Source organism: Rhineura floridana, chromosome 17 (genome assembly GCF_030035675.1).
Source record: "Rhineura floridana isolate rRhiFlo1 chromosome 17, rRhiFlo1.hap2, whole genome shotgun sequence".
Taxonomy (NCBI): Eukaryota; Metazoa; Chordata; class Lepidosauria; order Squamata; family Rhineuridae; genus Rhineura; species Rhineura floridana.
The window spans coordinates 12226435-12250699 of record NC_084496.1 but is presented as its reverse complement, the minus strand read 5'-3'; the positions used below and the strand labels follow the sequence as shown (position 1 = coordinate 12250699).

At 44.3% G+C, this 24265-nt stretch overlaps 2 protein-coding genes and 1 non-coding gene across 5 annotated transcripts in view; all 3 read left to right on the top strand.

Annotated features, from left to right (window-relative positions):
* ABCC6 (ATP binding cassette subfamily C member 6) overlaps positions 1–6259 on the top strand; it is a 52324-nt gene extending 46065 nt beyond the window's left edge. For all 3 annotated transcript variants that reach the window (XM_061600075.1, XM_061600077.1, XM_061600078.1), the window contains one exon: positions 924–6259. In XM_061600075.1, the coding sequence (XP_061456059.1) occupies positions 924–1032 (109 nt within the window). In that variant the 3' untranslated portion in view covers positions 1033–6259. The remainder of the gene's footprint in view (positions 1–923) is intronic.
* Positions 6260–11661: 5402 nt separating this feature from the next.
* The window catches only part of LOC133372116 (uncharacterized), a 135468-nt gene continuing 122864 nt past the window's right edge, over positions 11662–24265 (top strand). Inside the window, exons 1-3 of the mRNA XM_061600419.1 lie at positions 11662–11779; positions 14331–14401; positions 22139–22304. Coding sequence (XP_061456403.1) covers positions 14352–14401; positions 22139–22304 — 216 coding nt within the window. The 5' untranslated portion in view covers positions 11662–11779; positions 14331–14351. The remainder of the gene's footprint in view (positions 11780–14330; positions 14402–22138; positions 22305–24265) is intronic.
* Positions 21296–21414, top strand: LOC133372150 (5S ribosomal RNA). The gene has a single exon (XR_009759462.1). It is a non-coding gene; the product is annotated as a 5S ribosomal RNA (ribosomal RNA).

Here is a 24265-nt window from a genome sequence, read left to right as displayed (position 1 = left end):
ATAAAGGCCTTCAAAGGGACCTACAAAATGGTGTTATTCAATTATCATCATTTATTACCGGCCCTTCACCCTGAGGTTCCAGGATAAGTTACAACAGTCTAAAATACATAATGAAAAACAACTTAAAATCACAACATCACCAAAAGTAGTGTGGGTCATATACATTTCAGGTGTTAAAGGCCAGAATAAAGAGGTGCCTCTTCAGGAATTGCTGAAACCTGTACAGTGAAGTGGCCAGATGCTCCTTGGTAGAGAGGGAGTTCCACAGCTTAGGGGCTGCCGCAGAGAGCGCCCTCTCCTGGGCTACCCTCCTCTGAGCTTCTGAGGGTGGCAGAATTACCAAGGAGCCCCCCTCTGCTGAACTTAACTCCCGAGATGATCTGTAGGAAAGGAGGCAGTCTTTCAGATATTTGGGACCTAAATCATTTAGGGCTTTAAATGCTAACATGAGCACCTGGAATTTGGGACCAGAAACGAACTGGCAACCAATGCAGCTGTTTTAAATGAGATCTAAATGGACATAATGTACTTGGCCATACAATGGGTATAAAGAACATGTTATAGTGTGTATAAATACTTTACATTACATTATTGTGTGTATGTGTGTGGATGCATACACACACACACATATACACAAAATCCTTCAAAGACCATGATGGCACTCGTGAGTCTTTAAAACGTTCTTTCCCCAAAACGGGCATAATAGCATTGTCCCCCCAAGAAACCATATACTATGTAGATTTCAGTGAACAACTGGCTTTTGATAAATTTGGTAGTGGCTGCCCACAACAGTGTGTCCCTCAGTAAGTCAGCTAGTTTTAACATGCTGGTGTTCCATTGCATAATGGAAGCTTGGCTGTTCTTTTGGCTGTGGCCTGACTGGCGATTATATCCTAACCGTTTTATGCTTCAAACATTTGCAGGATTTTAGTAATGGAAAGGGGCCGAGTAGCAGAGTTTGATACCCCAGAGATATTAATCGCCCAGAAGGGACTATTCTACAGAATGGCTGAAGAATCGGGGCTGGTATGATGAGCGGGCTCAAGGAATAGGCTGTGGTGCAGACTTCTTGGGTCTGGAAGAGAACACCTGACTCTTAAGCTATCGCCATCCTCGTGATCATCACTATTATCGCACACCATACTAACATGATCCTAAGTGCCAGTCTTTATGGAGCCCAAACAGCATGCAAAGACACAAACACACACACACAAGTGAGAAGTATTAGCAGTTTTGAGGAAACCATACAACGTGTAAAAGAAACATATTTAGGGGAGGGACCCACACCCCAAAGAGCCCAGTGAGGAGTGAGCGTATCTAGTGGACAGGGAAGGGCAAATTTTTCCATTTCAGTTCCTCTCAGTTTCCCAACTTTAAATTCAGTTCTCTACATTTACACAATAGTTTGCAATTAAAAAAAAAAGTTCTCATGAAAATTCACATTTTAGTGTGCATTTTTGCTAATACATACACATTTGTGTGCAATTTTGCCTAATACACGCATTTTTGAATGAATGAATCTTTATTATTCAGAGCCATAGGCCACCACAATTAAACAGGCATAAAAAATACAAAATACATATTAAAACAGATCATATTACAATAAAACACAGTTCTTTAGCATAAAATGGAAGAGCAGTTCAAATAAAATTTCCTCTCCTGGAAGATACCTTGACCCATGCATTTTTGCAAAGCAGTTTCCCAAAATATAATGAATCTTTGTATGTTGTTTTCACCGATATGTGCCTTTTTATACACACTCTACCCCAGTATATGCATTTTTGTACACATGACTTGACTGAGGAACTGCGTGGCAAAATTCAGAGAAGTGCAAGTTTCAAAGGATAGCTGTGTTTCAGTTCATATGTTTCAGAAAGTGCAAATTAGGTAGGTTCACCTTTAAATGCAAACTGAATCTAATTTGTCCCCCATTCCTGCTGGTGGACCTCACACGCTGATCTTTGGGAGAGAGGGAAATGGAAAACTAGGTGGGTGGGGGACTGGTGTGGGTACTCCTGAACAGGAGCACTCCACACTGCAACACTTTGTTGCAGTCCTGTATGTTGTTAAAGCACATTGCGTGTAAAGGGAGAGATAAAAGGTCCCTGGACAACAACCCTGCAAGGTCATTCTCATGCTACAGATGAGGAACTGAGGCTGAAAGGCCATTCATTCCGTGGGAAGCTTAAGCCAGATTTCTCTGGCTCAAAGTCCAGCATGATGCTAACTAGACTGCAGTGGCTAATCCAGTACACAATGAGGAATGAGGACGATCCGCATGGCAAGCTAAGCCATGCATGGCACAGAGGTGGTGCTATGCAAAGCCAGTTTCTGCCTGATAAAGGCACTGAGAAGGCTGGACCTATGGGGGCAGCTGCTGTCCCCTGGATTTCGTCCAACTTTCTACAGTGTTTCTTTTTCTGATGTCAACAATGTAACATCTTCAAAATGTCTGTCTTGCCAAGAATGTTGCTTTGATTGAAACACAAGCAGAGAAATGGGACTATGGGTAGATTCGGGGGGGTGTGTGATAATGAGTTGCATCCAACTGATATTTACTTAGAGAAGACCAGTTGAAATTAATGACCCTGTTAGTTATGTACATCAATCTCAATGGGTGTACTCTAGGACTAACATTGGCTACCTCCCATTGAAAGTAAGCATTTCTAATAGCGGTTTGGTTTAATCTGAATCGCAGTACATGCACTTGCAATCCTCACAGCAGTCCTGTAAAGTAGGCTAGTGTTATTATCTTTGGTGATAGATGGAAGGGGCTCTGAGGCTGTGAGAGGGAATGCTGTGTCTAAGGCCAGCCACTGACTTTATGGCAGAGGCCAGGTTTTATACAAGGACTTCCTGATTCATTGTCACTTACAGCAGCACAATCCTAGACATGTCTGCTCAGAAATAAGCCCCATTGACCAGAGCTTGGAAAAGTTACTTTTTTGAACTACACCTCCCATCAGCCCCAACCAGCATGGCCACTGGATTGGGCTGATGGGAGTTGTAGTTTAAAAAAAAGTAACTTTTCCAAGCTCTGCCCTTGACTTCACTGGATCTTATTCATGTATAGGTTTGCACTGTAAATCTCTCAACTACTGTGCTACTCCATGGTGGTGTCCTTGGTTTTCTTCTGTTGTGGATCTGCCTCAAATTCATTTCAAAGAAAATAAAATTGTCTGTTTGGCGACACGTGTTGGCTAGTATGTGCATGGTGCGAGTTTAGTACAAGCAGGACGTGAGCACAGTAGCACTTTCCCACTCATGTTCCTAGTCACAGGTGTGTGTATGTGTTAATATCCTATGAAATTTCATGAAAAAACGTTCTAGATCAGCTTTTAAAGCAACACCATACTATAGTATTATAGTAACTTTGAAGCCTAAGCCACTCACTTATGCAGGTTTTCCACCAAATTCTATGGAATTCAAGGTGAAAATTGGGGATTTATGACTTCAGAATAGCAGCGGCGTCACTAGCGGGAGTGTGGGGGGGGTGCAGACCTCTGGTGCGCACCCTCCCAGGTGCATGGATGGGGGTGGCTGGTCTTGCATGCGCGCACTCACCACACGCTCCAGGCTGGCTCGCCCGCCCGCCTCCGAGGAGTTGGCTGTGCCGACCCGGAGCGCTTCTCGGCTCCTTTGCCAACCAACGGTGCAGGGCCAGGCGGCTCTGGGTGTCACCCCCCTCAGGGTATCACCCGGGTGCGGTCTGCACCCTCCGCACCCCGGTAGTGACGCCCCTGCAGAATAGCATTACTAAATGTGAGGGAGAGGGGTTTAGTGGTGTTTGCATCAGTTCTGTACACTTAAACCAATTGCATTTTTCCTGCCTTCTTTTCTGGTGTTAGCATTAACATTATTGAGGCCTCGGGCATCTTTCTTTGTGCTCATTTGGCTCACAGTCACACAGCATTATGGATGCAGGCATTTGAACTGGCCTCCTTGAACACACTTCATTCATATGCCAGAGAGCTACGCTAATTGCCTGGGCAGCGATGCAGACTATAAAGCCTTCATATAAAGATTCCTGGATGATACAGATTATCTGGATCCATTTCAATCTGGTTTCAGGCCTGGCTATGGGACAGAGACAGCTTTGGTCGCCTTGGTGGATGACCTACGCAGAGAACTGGACAGGGGGAGTGTGTCTCTGCTGGTTCTACTGGACCTCTCAGCGGCTTTCGATACCATCGATCATGGTATCCTTCTGGGCCGCCCTGCCAAGATGGGACTTGGGGGCACTGTGTTACAGTGGCTCCAATCCTTCCTGGAGGACCGAACCCAGAAGGTGGTACTGGGGGACTCCTGCTCGACCCCTTGGCCATTGACCTATGGGGTCCCTCAGGGTTCCGTTTTGTCCCCCATGTTATTCAACATCTACATGAAACCGCTGGGAGAGGTTGTCCGGGGTTTTGGGGTTTGGTGCCATCAGTATGCTGATGACACTCAACTCTATTTCTCTTTTCCACCTGAAGCCAAGGAAGCTGTACAGGCCCTAAACCAGTGTCTGGCATCAGTGATGGACTGGATGAGGGCAAACAAGTTGAGATTAAATCCTGACAAAACAGAGGTACTCCTGGTCAGTCGGAGGGCAGATCAGGGAATAGGGATTCAACCGGTACTGGATGGGGTCGCACTCCCCTGAAGTCTCAGGTTCGCAGTTTGGGTGTACTCCTGGACTCAGCTTTGAATTTGGAGGCCCAGATTGCTGCTGTATCCAGGAGCGCATTTGCCCAATTAAAACTTGTGCGCCAGCTGCGCCTGTTCCTGGAGCTACCTGATCTGACTAGGGTGATGCATGCCTTGGTTACATCCCGCTTAGACTACTGTAACGCGCTCTACGTGGGGCTGCCTTTGAAGACTGTTCGGAAACTTAAATTGGTACAAAGAGCTGCAGCCAGAGTGCTAACTGGGGCTGGTTACAGGGACCATACAACTCCCCTGTTACAACAGCTCCACTGGCTGCCAATTTGTTTCCGGTCACAATTCAAAGTGCTGGTTTTGACCTACAAAGCCCTATACGGCTCAGGTCCAGACTATTTGACAGATCATATCTCCGTACATGAACCTGTCCGGGATTTGAGATCTTCAGGTGAGGCCCTTCTTGTGTTCCCCACACCTTCGCAAGCACATATGACGCGGACACGACATAGGGCCTTTTCGGTGGCCGCCCCTAGGCTGTGGAACTCCCTTCTGAGTGAGGTGCGATCAGCTCCCTCCTTGCCGTCTTTCCGGCGACAAGTAAAGACTGTTTTATTTCAATGGTCATTTGGGATAGAGAACGACCAGGATTAAGTGTCATAGGTTTGATTATTACATTATATGATTTTATTATTTTAAATTGTCCGCTGTTTTTAACCTATATTTTATGGTTTTAATTTTTCTCATAGTTTAATTCTTTTTTAATAATATACTCTGTATGTTTTAATGGTGTTGTTTTTAGTTGTAAGCCCCACAGCCTCGGGGTTGTACTTGATTCCAAGCTGTCCATGGAGGCTCAGATTTCGGCAGTGAGCCGGGCAGCTTGGTATCAACTACACCTTATACGTAGGCTGCAACCCTACCTTCCTGTTCATCAGCTCCCACTGGTAATACATGCCCTGGTCACCTCTCGATTAGATTACTGTAATGCGCTCTACGTGGGGTTACCCTTGAAAATGGTCCGGAAACTACAACTTATACAAAATGCGGCGGCTCGACTACTTACAAACAGTCGTTGCCGGGACCACATCACGCCAGTGTTGTTCGATCTACACTGGCTTCCAGTTGTTTTCCGGGCCCAATTCAAGGTGTTGGTATTAACCTTTAAATCCCTATATGGTCTCGGCCCAGTTTATCTAAAGGAGCGCCTACAACGCCACCAATTATGCCGCCTGACAAGATCGGCCACACAAGGCCTTCTCTCAGCCCTGCCAACCAAAGCAGCTAGATTGGCGGGAACTAGAGAGAGGGCCTTTTCAGTGGCGGCCCCCACCCTCTGGAACTCCCTCCCACAAGGTCTTCGGCACGCCTCTTCCCTGAATATGTTCCGCAAGGCCTTAAAGACCTGGCTTTTTCAACAGGCTTTTGGGACTTCTGGGGAGGCTTAATGTTCTTATGATCGAAATGCCTCCTACCCTGTATTGTTTGTTATCATAATTTATATTGTTATATTGTATTGTATTGTATTGTATTTTGCTGTATTTTACTATATGTACGTCACCTAGAGTGGCTACCGGCCAGATAGGCGACACATAAATTAAATTTTATTATTTTATTATTATTATTGTTTTATTCAATGCAGTGCAACAGGCTCTTTTGCAAAGACAGATGGAGTCTGAATATTGCTCGAAATCAGGCCGCCAGATTGGACATTTGGAAGGCCAAATGGAGTCACCGTTAAAAACCAGCAATTTACTTGTTGCTGGGATTGTGAGCAGGAGAGTGCTATTGTGCTCATTCCCTGCTTGTGGGATTCCCATAGGCATCTGGTTGGCTGGACAGAATGCTGGACTAGATCAGTAGTGGCTGGTCTATCAGGACAAGTGGGGCACTGCCCCACCAACCTTAGTCCGCCCTCAGCCAGCTCCTCACTTTCTGACTAGCAACCAGTCGAGTGGGTAGCACTGACTGTCAGCATCCTCCTCAGTCCTGGCATTGAACTCAGCAGGAAGGATTATATGGTCAAAACTAGATTTAGTTGACTCTGCCTGTGATTGGCTCTGGTTCCACCCACTGTTGGGCTCCCTGTCTTCCGCCCCACCAGTCCCAATGAGCAACAGCCAACATTGGACTAGATGGGCCTTTGGTCTGATCCAGCTGGGCTTTTCTTATGACTTGGGTTCTCAGTGGATCCCCTGCTCCCGCAGACAACACTTTAGAGACAGGAGAGGATCAGGCACCCTTCATTTTATGAATCATGCTTATTTCCCAAGCTCACACCTTTGTGAATATGAAAACGGACCAGGAACATCCATTCTCTCTACACACAAACGCCATGGCAAATTGCGCCCTGTGAATAAAATCTGGTGCAAATTCAGCAATCCTAGTTAGAGTGCATGTTGCGCTACTGTGCAAAGTTACTTCCAATGAAACCGTTGACTTTTAAAGGAACAAGACAGGGAGTGTGGAACACTCATGGGAAACATTATGTAAGAAAAATCCAGGACGGTTGCAGAAGCAGGATGTTTAGATTTGTGCCTGTTTTTACGTGAAGATCTTAACTCCAGAACATGCATTTTTCCCCACATGTGGCTTTTTCATTCTGATGCAAAGCTTTCCACATGTATCGCATACACCTCTGCAGGTAAGTAATTCCTTCTTGGAGAGCAGCCATTGTATCTCAATCAGTGGAACTTTCTCCCAGAAAGTCTCCCTTTTCTCATAAGTTGAACATATGCGGGTGGAGTTCTTTTTATTTCAGGAGAGGGGGATCTAAGCAATATCTAAGAGCTCTGGCTGGCCGGGGGCTGGCCGGGGGCTGGCCTCTTCCTCCAGCAAACACACACACACTCCTCAGCCCCTCCTCTGGCTTGAAGAGCTGAGATTGTCAGCTCCTGCTTTTTATAAAGAACAAGGTTTCCTTCAGCTGCCCTCCTCTAGAGCTGCCTCTGAAAGGGAAGTCTGATGTGGATTTGCAAAGACTGAGTGGAGAGCACCATGGAGTTCCAGCACGTAATCATTTTAATTTCCACTTTTGCAGCTGTCATTTCAAAGCGTAAGTACAAGAAAATGAATGTTTCATCTTTTTGGAAACCATGACATTCTCTCTCTCTCTCTCTCTCTCCCCCCCCCTCGTCAAATGCAAAATATGGCTTTAGAGCCATGATCTCATTTGCCCGGTATTTGATTGTGTTGAGGCTTGCAGTTTTATATACAACAGTTTCCTTCAAACATTGGTTTCAATGCAAAGATTGCTCCTGAGCACTATTACCATAGGTGGAAAGGTTGGCAGGTGGTGAGTGGAATCATACCCGCCAAGTCAGAGGATGCGAGAGGACCAAGTTAGTCAAGTGCTCTGTTGCCCCCACCCTCAAAGCCATATTATTCATACATAGAGAAGCTTGACAAATTAACTCTGTGCACATTTTTATATGAACATCACCAGATTCACACCTCATGAAAATTTACCAGCATTTTAGTACAGATTTCTCTTAAAAGGCAGATTTTTGTATGGGATTTTGACTAATATGCACATTTTGCCAACCTATTTTCCCTATTGTAATGTATTTTTAAATATTATTTCTACTAATGTATGCACTTTTATGCATGGTTTGCCCTAATATATGCATTTTTGCATACGTTACTTGGCTGGGGAACTGCATTGCAAAATTCGGAGGAGTGTGAATTTAAAAAGAAGGCTGTGTTTTGGTTCATGTTGTTTCCGGAAAGGATTTGGTAGGTTCATTGGTAAAGTGCTCTGGAGATTGTAGCTCTGTGAGGGGGCCTTCTAACAGTTCTGTGAGCTGGCTTATACATCCTCATCATAGAAAATGAAAACAGACTGCCTTCAAGTCAATTCTGACTTATGTAGATCCTATGAATAGGGTTTTCATGGTAAGTGGTATTCAGAGGGGGTTTACCATTGCCTTCCTCTGAAGCTGAGAGGCAGTGATTGGCCCAAGGTCACCCAGTCAGCTTCATGGCTATGTGGGGATTTGAATCCTGGTCTCCCAGGTCATAGCCCAACATCTTAACCACTACACCACACTGCCTGGGTGTCAAGTATGCATGTAAGACCATTTCAATGGCAGCCTTAGACCCGTGGATAAGTGGGTCAATAGATGAATTGATTAATTACATAAGAGCCAGTATAAGATAGATTAGAAGAATTCTTAGTGTAGAATCCTATGACAAGTCCTGCCTTTGCTTGTCTTAGGGCAAGTCACTAGCCTTCAGCTTTCTTTTCAGGACAAGCCTATGCCACAGATTTAAAGTGTGGAGTAAGTTTATCAGTAAACAAAAAGTTGCCGTTATGTGCCTTCAAGTCGACTACGACTTATGGCGACCCTATGAATCAGTGACCTCCAAGAGCATCTGTCATGAACCACCCTGTTCAGATCTTGTAAGGTCAGGTCTGTGGCTTCCTTTATGGAATCAATCCATCTCTTGTTTGGCCTTCCTCTTTTTCTACCCCTTCTGTTTTTCCAAGCATTACTGTCTTTTCTAGGGAATCAGGTCTTCTCATTATGTGTCCAAAGTATGATAACCTCAGTTTCATCATTTTAACTTCTAATGATAGTTCTGGTTAATTTGTTCTAACACCCAATTATTTGACTTTTTCGCGGTCCATGGTATGAGCAAAGCTCTCCTCCAACATCACATTTCGAATGAGTGGTTTTTTCTCTTATCTGCCTTTTTCACTGTCCAACTTTCACATCCATACATAGAGATCGGGAATACCATGGACTCAATGATCCTGACTTTAGTGTTCAGTGATACATCTTTGCATTTGAGGATCTTTTCTAGTTCTCTCACAGCTGCCCTCCCCAGTCCTAGCCTTCTTCTGATTTCTTGACTATTGTCTCCATTTTGGTTAATGACTGTGCCGAGGTATTGATAATCCTTGACAAGTTCAATGTCCTCGTTGTCCACTGTAAAGTTACATAAATCTTCTGTTGTCATTGTTTTAGTCTTTTTGACGTTCAGCTGTAGTCCTGCTTTTGTGCTTTCCTCTTTGACTTGCATCAGCATTCGTTTTAAATCATTACTGGTTTCTGCTAGTAGTATGGTATCATCTGCATATCTTAAATTATTTATATTCCTCCCTCCAATTATCACACCACCTTCATCTTGGAAATTGGATCATATCCAGTGCTAATCATACAAAAGTTCTTGAAAGGTTAACCCTTCTGTGCTTTAAACTGAAAGCACGTTCTGCAGAGGAAATGGTTTTTATTACAAAAATGAACATTTTTCACTGGCAGAACCCATTATTCATTATTCCTTAATAAATGTGGTGGTTTCCAAGATGACAGTATTGACCTGGGCTTCTGTAAATGTTATGTCCTTGCATTTAATGTTTTGTTTTAAGTCTGTGGTAAATAAACAGCTGCGGGATCAGCAACTGAATCGTCCTCGAAACTGGTTACTTTAAACGCCTTTCTACAATTGCTCTTGGTTTGTTGTTATAGGAACTCTGGAGAGTTTAAAGCAGGAAGCCCCTTGTGTGTCTCAATGTGCTGGTGAGTAGACAAGGTGAATTCTCAGTCCTGAACCACGACATGGCAGTTCATATGTTTTTCTAAAAAAATCTATAATGAGTTTCGCCCTTTTGGATAAATAACATGGATAGAGTAGACCCTGTAGAAGAAATTCAGTTGGAATTTTATCTGTTTTATTTCTAAAAGTAATTATACACCGTTCTCTCACAAAATATAAGGGTGGTGTGCAGCAGGTTACAAACATTTTTTAAAAAAATTAAAAACAGCACAAGAGGCCTCGGAAGGCCCGTGGCAGTTGAGAGTAAATGATACTGGACTAGAAAGGCCAGTGGCCTGAGTAAATAAAACATAGGAGTGGGGGGACTTTTTCAGCCCGAGGGCCACATTCCCTTCTGGGGCCGCATGCCAGTGATGAGCACGGCCAGTGGCAAAAGTGGGTAAATCAATGGATGTAAATATTACATTTGGCCAGTTTCTACACACACTCTCTCACCTTCTCTATCCTCCATTGAGGCAATCAACGGCACACTCCAACCAGGTGGGAACATGCAAGGAGAGTGCAAAGTAGGGCCAATGAGGTCTGTGGGCTGAGGGAGAGGGGGTGTGGCTGAGGAAGTGGAGGAGGTATCTCATGAGGAAAGATCACAAGCTGAATATGAGCCAACAGTGTGATGTGGCTGCAAAAAAGGCAAAAGCTATATTAGGCTGCATTAACAGAAGTATAGTTTCCAAATCGTGTGAGGTACTAGTTCCCCTCTATTCAGCACTGGTTAGGCCTCATCTTGAATACTGCATCCAGTTCTGGTCTCTGCACTTCAAGAAGGATGCAGAGAAACTGGAACGGGTTCAGAGGAGGGCAACAAAGATGATCAGGGGACTGGAAACCAAGCCCTATGAGGAGAGACTGAAAGAACTGGGCATGTTTAGCGTGGAGAAGAGAAGACTGAGGGGAGATATGATAGCACTCTTCAAGTACATGAAAGGAGGTATCTCATGAGGAAAGACCTGAAGGCAACATAAAGAGACCTGGAGAACTATGTTAGGCTTCTGGGCCTGAATACCCCATCTGTCACTTACCAAGTCATGTGCCTGCTTTGACCACTTTGATCTGTGAAACTGGAACTGGTACAGGTGCCACATAATACTCATTCCACAATCTTTCAGTGTGGCAGCGCCTGCACTTTGGAACTCCCTGCCTATTGACATTGAGCAGATGCCTTTGCTGTACTCTTTTTGACACATTTTTGTTTAGACATGCCTATCCAGGCATGTAGTAGCTGATGTATGCTTTAATCTCTTTTTAGCTTCCAGTAATTATCTTTTGAATGCTTTAAAGTACCCGTTTTTCTTTTTAATCGATAGTTTTAATGTTGTTGTCTTTTATAAACCACTTAGAGGCTGGGTTCCTATCAAGCCGTATATATCTATTGCTAAATAAATAAATAATAGCCTCACAACTTTTCTTTTACCCCTTAGAACGTAACGTGCTGCCCCTCCCAGCTGGAACCCGATTCAGCTATAGGTATTCCACTTCCACCACTACCTTCCTACCAGGAGGGGGCGATAAAAGGAGCGGCGTCTCCCTGGAAGGCACCGCTATTGTTGAAGTGCTGGCCAGCTGTCGCAGAGTTTTAAGAGTGAGTGTGGTGGCAAGGCCTCCAAGGGCACGAGGGGCATTGTGCATCAGCTTCGAGAGTTTTCAGCAGGGGCTGAAAAGTCAGAACGGAAGTCCCCTGCTGAATCTCTATTGGCAGAGCATTCCACACGGCTGGGCCTATGATACGAAAGGCTTGATTTCTTCTTCTTGTCAAATGACGCTCGCCAACAATGCTCTTGCAGATGATCTCAGTGATCAAGCTAGGATTATAAGGGTTTGGGAGGTCCCTAAGGTACCCTGGACCTCAGTTGTTCAGCACTTAGTAAACTGATACAAGGGCCTTGAACCTGGCTCAATAGTAGATGGGCATCCAGTTTTAACAATGGCGTCTCATGTTGTTGGCCATGTGCACACATCAGTAGTCTGGCTGCCACATTCTGCACCAAATGCAGCTTCCAGACCAGGCCCAAGGGCAACCCCACAGGGAGCACATTGCAGTAACCCCGCCTCGAGGGTACCAACTCATGGACCCTTTTGAATGAGGCGTCAGCTTGTAATGGGGTTTGGCCCCCACTGCCAGTCTTACTCCATCCCCTCTGCAAGCAACAGCAACATTTGAGAAGAAGTAGGGGTCCCTCCTCAAGGTGCACTAGATGATACCAAAGCAGACCTCATCTAGTGTCGTGGGCTCAAGCATGTAGAACTCCCTGCCACCTGAGATTAGACAGGCACCCTCCTTATTGAACCTCAGGTGTGTGACTAAGATTTTCTTGTTCCAGCAGATATTTTAAGGCAGTGGTTGGTTTTATGTTTATGTTGTTTTGTATCATTTTATGTATGACTCATTTTTAGGTACACCACATAGAAATGTGAAATTTTAAGTGCCACCAAAATGTCTTCATTAAATAAATCCTTAACTGGAAATGGGGCTCATGAATAAGCTAAGAGTATCATTTTTCCCCCATCAGGAAGCAGGGGGTTTGTTGCTTCCTCTGATTCCAAGGCGCAGGAAACTATCAATCCCCAAAGGCCAACAAAACATGCTTCCCAGCAAGAAATGTCACTCGTGAGTGGGGATGTAAAGTGATATCATTTACCACTGTGCCACGGATTTGTCTCATGCAGCACTGTTTCCATTCCACTACAATTTGTCTTCCGTCAAAAACTCCATTATTCATCTCATGGTCCACTGTGGCAAAATTGCGTAGCTTCCATAATTTTCTTAGTTACTTGTGTAAGTTACATTGTCATTATGTTACTCTACCCTATTCATTTCAATGCAAAGGAAGCACAATGGAGAAGGAGGGGGGAATCTGTAATCAATCATGTATCATTTGTGGGTTGAAAGTAAGAGCAGATCATATTCACTGGATTGATTTCATTCCGAACATGGGATGAATAAGCGAACATCAGGAATTTCCACTCCTGTTTCCATTTTTATGGGAATCCTCTATCATCCCTATTCATGAGCCTGTCCTTAGGAGCATCATTTTCAAGGAGCATCATATCCAGTTAAGGAAAGATCTGGCAAACCCTCCTGTCTTCTAGCGAGCCCTCCTTGCCGGTGGTGATCCCTATCACTTTTCAAAGGAAATGGGGGTTGGTCTTGATGAGAGGATGGGGTTGATAGGGGAATGAGCATCCCTAATTCAGACACTTTTTGCAAGCTCAAGAACTGAGTGTGGAAGCTTTCCCAACTACCTAGAAAAGCTTGCAAAAAAGCGAGTGAAATTCAAGGAGAAATACAACCTTCACATGATATGTTATTTATTTATCTAAAAGAGTTATTATTGATTTATTGATTAGGTTTATATCCCACCCTTCCTCCCAGTAGGAGCCCAGGGTGGCAAACAAAAACAGGAAAAACACTCTAAAACATCATAAAAACAAACTTTAAATTATATTAAAACAAAACGTCCTTAAAAACATATTAAAACAAAACATCTTTAAAAATATATATTTTTAAAAAGAGCTTTAAAACATTAAAAAGCAATTCCAGCACAGATGCGGATTGGGATAAGATCTCTACTTGAAAGGCTTGTTGAAAGAAGGTCTTCAGGAGGCACCGAAAAGATACAGAGATGGTGTCTGTCTAATATTTAAGGGGAGGGAATTCCAAAGAATCGGTGCCACTACACTAAAGGTCCACTTTAGGAGTATAGTTGTGTATACACATACCCTCTTTCCTTGTATAAAGTTCAAAATTCTCCATTCAACAGAGAAATGCCCCATAATTTGGCCAGTCCTGATCTCCAACTTTCAGCTGCTCAATCAATTACATGTAAGGATAATTCAGTGGTAGAACACCTGCCTTGCATGCAGAAGGTCCCAGGTTCAATCCCCGGCATCACCAAGTAGGGCTGGAAAGGACTGATTCCTGGAGAATTGCTGCCAGTTAATGTGGACAATACTAAGCTAGATGGTCCAATGGTTTGATTCAATATAAGGCGGCTTCCTATGTTCCTAAGTGAAGGAAGAGGTCACGTTCTATAGTCTAATTTGCACAATTCTAAACTCTTTGCCCACGCTATGTCTTGTATTTAGCCATATGATGAAAAGACCCCTTTAACACATGCTGTTGTTGTTCCCAGTTGCAAAATGTGCAGATCAAGATGACCTTTGAATCCAAAGAGAAGCTGTACAAGGAAAATGGCAATTTAAGGTAAACACAAGACTGTCTAAAACGGGGCCTTGCTGTAAGAGTGAAATAACTTGGGAGCAAAATGGCATGCATTGTTGGAGACAGTTTATCCAAGACAATGCTTTTGCTAAGCTGAATTTGGAGGGGGGGGTATTTTGCAAACAGACTTTACTCCCTGTGAACTACACTCCCTAAGAATTGTACAGCCATGAGAGTGGCTGTATACTATAGTCAGCATAGATTTTTTGCATTCCGCAGTGTTAAATTGAAAATACCCCTATGCCATTCTGATCCTTTCCATAAGCTCATTTCAAACCAAAACCTTACAAAGCTTATAGTCCTGAACTCAGAAACGCTTGCTTAACAACCCTGCCAATTTTCATGGTGATGCACAAAACACTCAGAGAGAATTGAGAGTTCAGAGTGTAAAAAGAGAGAGAGAGAAACAGACCCCAGTTGGACTTTTTTCTGTCAGTGTTCTCTTAATTTGTTGAAATTAATTAAAAATCAGCCATGTTCACAGAGTACCTGTAATCCTATTACTGACCTTGCCCCACACTCCGACCTTCATCTTCTGCAGGTTAAAAGTTTAAAAAATGCCTGGCAGATTTTTAATTAATTTAAGAAATTTAGCATTGGAGTCAATGATAAGCCCAGGCATGCTCAGTATGAACTAGCTGATAGTGTTGTAAAAGCCAGACTCACAGCTGTTTGGCTTGGCTAATCAGGTGGCCACACCTACACTAGACCTTTATTTCACTTTAGACCATCATGGCTGTCATCAAAGAATCCTGGGAAGTGTAGTTAGTGAAGAGTGCTAAGAGGAGACTCCTGTTCCCCTGACAGACCTCCAGAGGCCAGAGTGGTTTAACAGTCAGCCCCTCTGATTGAAGCTCTGTGAGGGGAACAGGGCATCTCCTAGTAATTCTCAACACCCTTCCCTAACTACACTTCCCAGGATTCTTTGGGAGAAGCTATGACTGTCTAAAGTGGAATAAAGGTCTGGTGTGGATGTGACCAGTGACAGCTTTGGTATAAATTTGAGTGGGAGACTACATGTGCCTGTTCTAGAATAAAAAGGTGGGGGAAACCCTGAAAAAGAATGATACTGTTCACAATGTTTTCCTTTTGGAAAGGAAAGGGGCTGCCCCTCTGCCCAGTGCCCACCCACCCAATCTCCTCCCCTCGCCCTCCCGTCCCCCTTCCTGCCCAATTCCTCCCCTCCCTGCCCCTCCCCCAGGTCAGTTTCACATATCCTTAGCATGATTGCACAGGAGTAAATCCCACTGAACTCAAAAAGCATGCAAATGATCAAACCTGTCCTCCCCTCCTCCTCCTTCCTATCCCCTCCCTCTTGTCCCCTCCCCCTTTCTTTGCCCTTCCCCCTCCTTCCCTTCCCCTCTGCCCTCCCCCTCCTCCTCTCCTATGGTCAGTTTTACCTATCCTAAGCATGATTGTATGGGAGTAAATTCCATTTAATTCAATAATCATGCAAATGATCAGATCTGTCTTTCCTCTCCTTCCCATCTCCTTTACCTTCCTCCTCCATTCTTCTTCCCTTCCCCTCTTCCTTCTTCCTCCTCCCCTGCCAACTCCAGCCCTCCCTCCCTCTTCTCCTCCTCCTCCCATGGTCAGTTTTACCTATCCTGAGCATGATTGCAAGGGAGTAAATCCCACTGAACTCAATAACCATGCAAATGATTGAACCTACCCTCCTCCTTCCCTCCCCATCCTACCTGCTTCCATCCCCTCTGCCCTTCCTCCCCTTCCTTCTCCCCTCCCCATCCCCTGTGGTCAGTTTCACCTATCCAAAGCATGATTGCAGGGGAGTAAATCCCACTGAATTCAATAAGCATACAAATAATCAATGCATCTTCACCAAACTTGCACAGGATCCCATTTCTTACCTCCCGGGTTAAAAAGCAGAGAAATTTACTAACAGGCAAAAAAAACCTTGCGGTATAAGAATGTACCTATAGCCAACAGATATTTTTATCAAACTTTAAAAAGCAGGGAAATTGGGCAGCTACAGTGAATGCACCAGGGGAGCAGGAGACCTCACCTCCTCTCTTGTTCTTGAAATGTGCCTTCAAGTCGGTTACGACTTAGGGCAACCCTATGAATCAGTGACCTCCAATAGCATCTGTCATGAACCACCCTGTTGAGATCTTGTAAGTTCAGGTCTGTGACTTCCTTTATGGAATCAATACATTCTTTCTTTGGCCCTCTTTTTCTACTCTCTGTTTTTCCATTATTGTCTTTTCTAGTGAATCATGTCTTCTCATTATGTGCTGAAAGTATGATAACCTCATAGAATCATAGAATAGTAGAGTTGGAAGGGGCCTACAAGGCCATCGAGTCCAACCCCCTGCTCAATGCAGGAATCCAAATCAAAGCATTCCCGACAAATGGCTGTCCAGCTGCCTCTTGAATGCCTCAAGTGTCGGAGAGCCCACAACCTCTCTAAGTAAATGGTTCCATTGTCGTATGGCTCTAACAGGTAGGACGTTTTTCCTGATGTCCAGTCAAAATCTGGCTTCCTGCAACTTGAGCCCATTATTCCATGTCCTGTACTTTGGGACAATCGAAAAGAGATCCTGGCCCTCCTCTATGTGATAACCTTTCATGTACTTGAAGAGTGCTATCATATCTCCCCTCAGTCTTCTCTTCTCCAGGCTAAACAAGGCTATAAGTGTAGAACTTTGCATTTATGCCTGTTGAATTTCATTCAGTTTCATCATTTTCACTTCTAATAATAGTTCTGGTTTAATCTGTTCTAACACCCAATTATTTGTCTTTTTTGCGGTCCACGATATCTGCATGATATCTCCTCCAACACCACATTTCAAATGAATTGATTTTTCTCTTTTTTTCACTGTCCAACTTTCACATTCATACATAGAGATCGAGAATACCATGGTCTGAATGATCCTGACTTTAGTGTTCAGCTGTAGTCCTGCTTTTGTGCTTCCTCTTTAACTTTCAACAGCATTTCATTTCAGATCATTACTGGTTTCTGCTAGTAGTATGGTATTGTCTGCATATCTTAAATTATTGATATTTTGCCCTCCGATTTTAACACCTCCTTCATCTTGGTCCAATCCTGCTTTCTGTATGATTTGTTCTGCGTATAGATTAAGCAAATAGGGCGATAAAATACACCCCTGTCTCACACCCTTTCTGAATGGGAACCAATTGGTCTCTCCATATTCTGTCTTTCCAGTAGCCTCTTGTCTAGAGTATAGTTTGTGCATCAGGACAATCAGATGCTGTGGCACCCCCATTTCTTTCAAAGCATTCAACAGTTTTTCATGACCTACACAGTCAAAGGCTTTGCTGTAATCTATAAAGCACAGGGTGATTTCCTTCTGAGATTCCTTGGTCCGTTCCATTATCCAACGTACATTTGCGATATGATCTCTGGTGCTTCTTCCCTTTCTAAATCCAGCTTGGACGTCTGGCATTTCTCATTCCATATATGGTAAGAGCCTTTGTTGTCACAAGGCTGTCTTCACCATCATATGGCATTGACCAATAAAAAGACTTTAAAATTAATAAAAATAAACTTGACACAGATTTCCAGGACAAATAATGAGGGAAATAACATTTTCTAGGTTAGATTGTAGAAACAGTAGTAACACAGGAAAGAAGCAAAGTATGAAGAACACCAAAAAAATTAGACAGCCTTCACCTGTTACTGCAAAGAGATCAAAGTTGTGGAGACTGTGAGAGTCTCTCTGGGGAGAGTATTCCTTACATAGGATGCTACCACTAAGAACCCCCCCTCCCCAGTTTCCACTAACTTCATCTCTGACCAGAGTGTATGGACATGCTCCATGTTAGAAAAGATTAGGGATGGAGAACCTGTGGTCCTCTAGATCAGTGTTTTTCAGCCTTGGGTCCCCAGTTGTTGATGGACCATACCATCTGGAGATGATGGGAGTTGTAGTCCAACAACATCTGGGGACCCAAATTTGAAGAGCAGTGCTCTAGTTGTTGCTGGACTCCCAGCTCCCATCAGGCTCAGTCAGCAAGGTGAATGTTAATGACTTCCAGGTGTTCAGAAACATCTGGAGGGCCACAGGTTCCTAATTCCTGGAGCAGGTGACCCTTCTTAGGCATTCTTAACTTTAAGAAGAGTTGTGTTTGCATCAGGCCAAAGGCCCATTTAATGCAGCATCCTATTCTCAGTAGGGATAGGGGAGATATTCAATTCAGTTCACCTTTAAAGCAGAATTTATCAAATCCACACTTTCCAATACAATATGAGAACCGAAACACAGCCATCCTTCAAAATTCGCAGCTGTCTGAATTTCGTGATGTTTGCAAAAGTGCATATGTTAGGGGAAAGTGTGCACAAAATGAATCTATTGATGAAAATAACCAACAGAAAGGCATTGTATTGCGATAAATTGCTTGCAAAATGTGTGTATATTAGCCAAAACTGCATGCAAACATGTATTTATTAGGGGAAATTTGCACTGAAACACTGGAAAATTTTTGTGAGGATTTTTTTGTTTTACAAAAATTTGCACGTCGCCGCAGAAATATGGAGAACCAAATTTAAGATTGGAAAAAGGAGAAAGTGAGAGAAGCCAAATGGACAGATCCTTCCATCCCAAATTCTCACAGTGGCCAACCAAATGCCCCAATGGGAAGCCAGCAAGCAGCGCCTGAGTTCAATCGCGCTTTCCCCATGTGTGATTCCAAACTATAAAGAGGCAATGCTGCCTCCAACGTAGAGGTAGAACATGGCCATCGTGGCTAGTAGCCCTTGATAGCCTTATCCTCCAAGAATTTGTCTCCTCCTCTTTTGAAGCCATCCAAATTGGGGGCCATTGATATCTCTTTTGGGGGTGAATTGCACAATTTAACTATGCAAAGAACTCTTCCCTTTCCTGAAGCTTCCAACATTCAGCTCCATTGGATGGCCCTGAGTTCAAGAGGGAGGAATTTTTTATCTTTATAGACTTCTTCCTATCTGCTTTCTCCCCACCGTACATGATCTTAAATATCTTTTTAATGCACTTTCCCACCCCACCCCACCCATGCATCTTTCTCTCTGAAGCTAGAAAGCCCCAAATGCTGTAAGCTTTCCTCGTGGGGCAGCTCCTCAGTCACCTTGATTGCTTGGGTTGCCCTTTTCCGGAACCTTTTCCGGCTGTGCGGTATCCTTTTCGAGGTGCTCTTTGATACTACATGTGTGGGGAAATAAAGCCATGCCCAATGGCCCACATTTTGTCAGGGTTCCTGGTCACTCTAACATGAAGCGTCTTCCAAACAGACCTCTGTTGTTCATAGCAACATAGGATGCTGCCTTGTACTGAATCAGACCATCTAGCTCGTTATTGTCTGCACTGACTGGCAGTAGCTCTCCAGAGACTGAGGCAGGGAATCTTTCCTAGCCCTACTTGGAGAATGCCATGGATTGGACCTGGGACCTTCTGCACGCCATGTAGGTGCTCTACCACTGAGCTACGGCCCTTTCCCTTTTTGCATGTTTTCTCCTGGATTTCATTCACGCGACACCCTCACCCGTATATGATGTCACTGCAGAAGAAATGCTCGAGCAGTAGGGCAACCCTTTCGAGTCTCTTGGCGGCACCTCCTCAATTCATACCCTGCAAGCTCCAGTGATCTGCTCTTTCCCGCAGATAGTCATTCAGCCCTGAACCCTGCTCTCCCCCGACGGTTTCTCTGTTGTCTCTTCCTGCCTAAATCCTCCCCTATTGTCCTATGGCTCACATTCCCAGCCCCTAAACGTCACCCCATCTCCAGCGCCTCGGCCAGCTCCTCTTCAGCAAACCTCATTAGCAGTGCTATCGCATGTCAGAAAACAATGATAAATGACCTTATATAGGAAATTTGATACTGATTTTATTTTTTTTTATTTTTACTCATTTATGGTTTGATGTACTTTATATGATCTTGTTTACTCATGCTTTTTTATGTAATGATCTTTGATCGCAATAAATCATTCATTCATGAGCAGTGCAGAAGGTCTGCAGGCACAAGTCAAGGCAGGCAGTCACAATGGAAAGCTTTTTTCTTCTGCTGCTGGTATCAGAGCCTTGAATGGTGGTGCTTTGAATGGTGAGGCATTTCACGGAGGTCAGTCTCCCCCACGACTAGTGATGGAAGGCCTCTTTAATTTTCGTTTTATCAAGCTGCTTTAAAAAAAAAAGATCTGCCTGAGCAGACTTCCCTCCTAAGCTAAAATGGAATAGATCCTGTCATTTTATCTGCTGCAAATAAATGCCAGCTATGGCTGTATCTGGACTGGGATCACTTGGCCACTGTGGTCCATGCATTAGTAACCTTGAGACCAGAGCTTGGAAAAGTTACTTTTTTTGAACTACAACTCCCATCAGCCCCAGCCAGTATGGCCACTGGATTGGGCTGATGGGAGTTGTAGTTCAAAAAAGTAACTTTTCCAAGCTCTGCTCGAGACTGGATCCAACTGGTGGAAAATGCAACGGCTAGACTGCTGATGGGGGCAAACAGCCAGCAGCATGTGACACCTCTGCTGAAACATCTGCACTGGCTGCCCATAAGCTACTGGGTGAGGTTCAAGGCTCTTGTGATGATATACGAAGCCCTGAGCAACTTGGGTCCAGGATAACTTATTTCCCAGCCTGATCCCTGAGATCATCCAGAGGATCACTGCTAGTTGTCCCGTGTGTTACAGAGGCCCGTCTGACCTCAATCGGAAGTCAGGCATTTAATGTCACCAGTCCCATGGTATGGAACACATGTCCAGCAGAGATTCACAGGCATCCTCGCTTTTGACTTTCAGGCATCTCTTGAAGACTTTTTTGTTCTGACAGGGCCCTTGCAGCTGTTTAAAATGTCTCTTGGGTAGCCAGTTCCTTTAATGATGGTTTTGTATTATATTAGGTTCGTTCATTTTTCAGTGCCTACAGCCATACTACCCTGAACACGCCTGATCTCATCTGATCTGGGAAGCTAAGCAGGGTCAGGCCTGGTTAGTACTTGGATGGGAGACTGCCTGGGAATACCAGGTACCGTAGGCTTAGAGGAAGGCAATGGTAAACCACCTCTGAATACCTCTTACCATGAAAACCCTATGGACGTAATTGTGATTAACTAAACAGAGGTTTTTATTGTATTACCAAAACGTTTTGGCTTCTGAAGCTTGGGTGAAGTTCTGTTTGTTGCTTTCAAAACTGTGTGTGTGTGTGTAGATATAGATATAGATAGACAGATATAGATATAAATATAGATATAGATATCTATCTATATATAAGATTCATAGGGTTGCTATAAGTCATAGTTGACTTGAAGGCATATAACAATTTTTCAGTGGGCCTACTCTAAGAAGTACTTTGTTGAATACAACCCTTCGGCTGTACTTCTATACACATCTATTTGGGGCATAAGCGCCATTGAGCCCAGTGGCGCCTACATCTGAGTAGACGTGCATGGGATTGTGTTGTTATTCTGGAACAGGTGTTTGTCAACTGATGACATGGGTTGTTGCTCAAAATAGATTGTACCATAATAAATCCACTAAGTCTTCCATGCGGCACAAAAGGTATTTACAAATGCCCTGAATCAAACCAGTATGGTACGCTAGACAGGGATGGTTTTCTACCAAGAGAGATTTCTTAATTGATATATACTGAAGTGGTCCGTGGCCTCCCATGTAGATCATTGGTGAGCATATCCACTCCCTTTACATCGTGTCACCAATGGAAAAAGCCAAGCAAGGAACTGACCACTTTTCTTATTTTACAGGGAAGTGCTGGAGCAACATCCCCTTTGGTTTTGCTTTCATAATGGGAAGATTCTGAAGATCTTCCCCCAGGAGAGTGAGACAACCTGGGCGCTCAACATCAAGCGTGGCATCCTCAGCACTCTGCAGACGTCGTTGGAAGCAGCTCCCAATAGCAGTATGGAAGAGGTGAGTAGTTCTGAAAATTACCAGCTGGCTCGCTCTGGTACATATTCTTGATCTGAGCCTTTGTGTGCCTAAGCTCTGTTTAAAACACCTGGCTCAATTAAATGATGCTGACCCCTAGCAAAGGGACCCTGGGCTGCCTTTGGGAAGGAAAGGCGGGCTATAAATTTAATAGAAAATCAAAAGGAAGGGGATTCAGCTATGACCTAAAGTAAAAAGTCTTGCTTTGAAGTTCAAAGGAAAGATACTGTTCTCAAATTAGAGACTTTCTGATGATTTAGAGTGCAGCTGGAGGCTTCTTTCTGTGTAAAATCCCATGTACGTATCCTCCAAAGATATACCTGAATTCTGTACAGTGGAGATTGCTTCATTAGAGCAAATGGGGCATTGCCTCATTTAACCCCACTCTGTCTTCAGTGCTTTGAAGTGGCCCCATTCCAACCCAGAATGATCCTGGGCTGACCTGACCCAGATCCGGGTCCCAAACCAATTCGGAGCCTTTGCGCAGTATCTAATTAGGGTCTAAACCCGTAATTAAACATGCAGTTGGGCAGGGAGAAGGCTGCTCCAAACCAGGCCCTGAACTGATTCAGGGCCTTCCACAGTGTCTACTTAGGGTTTAAAACACTGATTAAATGTGCAATTGGGTGGAGGAGTTGGATGTACATGCAGGCTGCCTGCTTCTCCCCCTTCTATTCGCTGACAGAACTCCCCTCCTTTTGACACCCTTGGAACACTCTGAGTGGACCCGGTTTGACCCAGGGCAATCTGAGGCTCCCTCAACCTGATACAGCCGAATCCTGGGTCAGCCCAATTTGGTTCAGGATCTCATGCACAGCCCTAAAGTTCACCTTTGTACAATAGGCTAATTTCTAGACACACCAGCCACACACCTTTCCATCCTCCATCCAGACAAGCACATTCTAGCGAAGCAAAAAATATTTGGAGGGGCCAAGGCCAGTGAGGGGTGTGGCCTGGAGAGAGTTTTGGGAGCCAAACGGAGAGACTTGGAGGGCTACAGTTATCCCCTTGAAGTTCCACACCTGTGCTATATTGCTTCAAATTCATTGATCTCCCCACCCAATCCACTTTCTGTTGGGTTGTGGGTTCAAATTATCATTTATTTTATTTATTTATTTTTATTTATTTATTCAGCTTATATCCCGCCCGACTAGCAAACAGCTCTCTGGGCGGCAAACATAGCAACATATACAATAATAAAATTACAAAGTCAGTATAACAAATATAAAAATACACCATCTAAAATAGAAATTACAGCATTTACATAAATAACTTAAATTAAAATACCTCAGAGAAGAGAAAGGTTTTAACCTGGCGCCGAAAGGATAATAATGTCGGCGCCAGGCGTACCTCCTTGGAGAGACTATTCCACAATTCGGGGGCCACCACTGAGAAGGCCCTAGATCTTGTTACTACCCTCCAGGCCTCCCTATGGGTCAGGACCCAGAGGAGGGCCTTCGTAGTAGACTGTAGTGTACGAGCCGGTTCGTAACGGGAGAGGCATTCCTGCAGGTATCGTGGTCCCGCGCCATATAAGGCTTTATAGGTTAAAACCAACACTTTGAATCTGGCCCGGTAGCATATTGGAAGCCAGTGCAAGCGAGCCAGAACTGGTGTTATATGCTCAGACCGCTTAGTTCTTGTTAGCAGTCTGGCCGCCGTATTTTGCACTAGCTGTAGCTTCCGAACCGTCTTCAAAGGTAGCCCTACGTAGAGCGCGTTGCAGTAGTCCAAACGTGAGGTTACCAGAGCATGAACCACTGATGTAAGGTCCTCCTTACTCAGATAGGGACGTAGCTGGGCTACCAACCAAAGTTGGTAGAACGCATTCCGTGCCACCGAGGCTACATGGGCCTCAAGTGACAGGGAAGAGTCTAAAACGACTCCCAAACTACAAACCTGATCCTTTAGGGGGAGTGTAACCCCGTCCAGGACAGGGTATG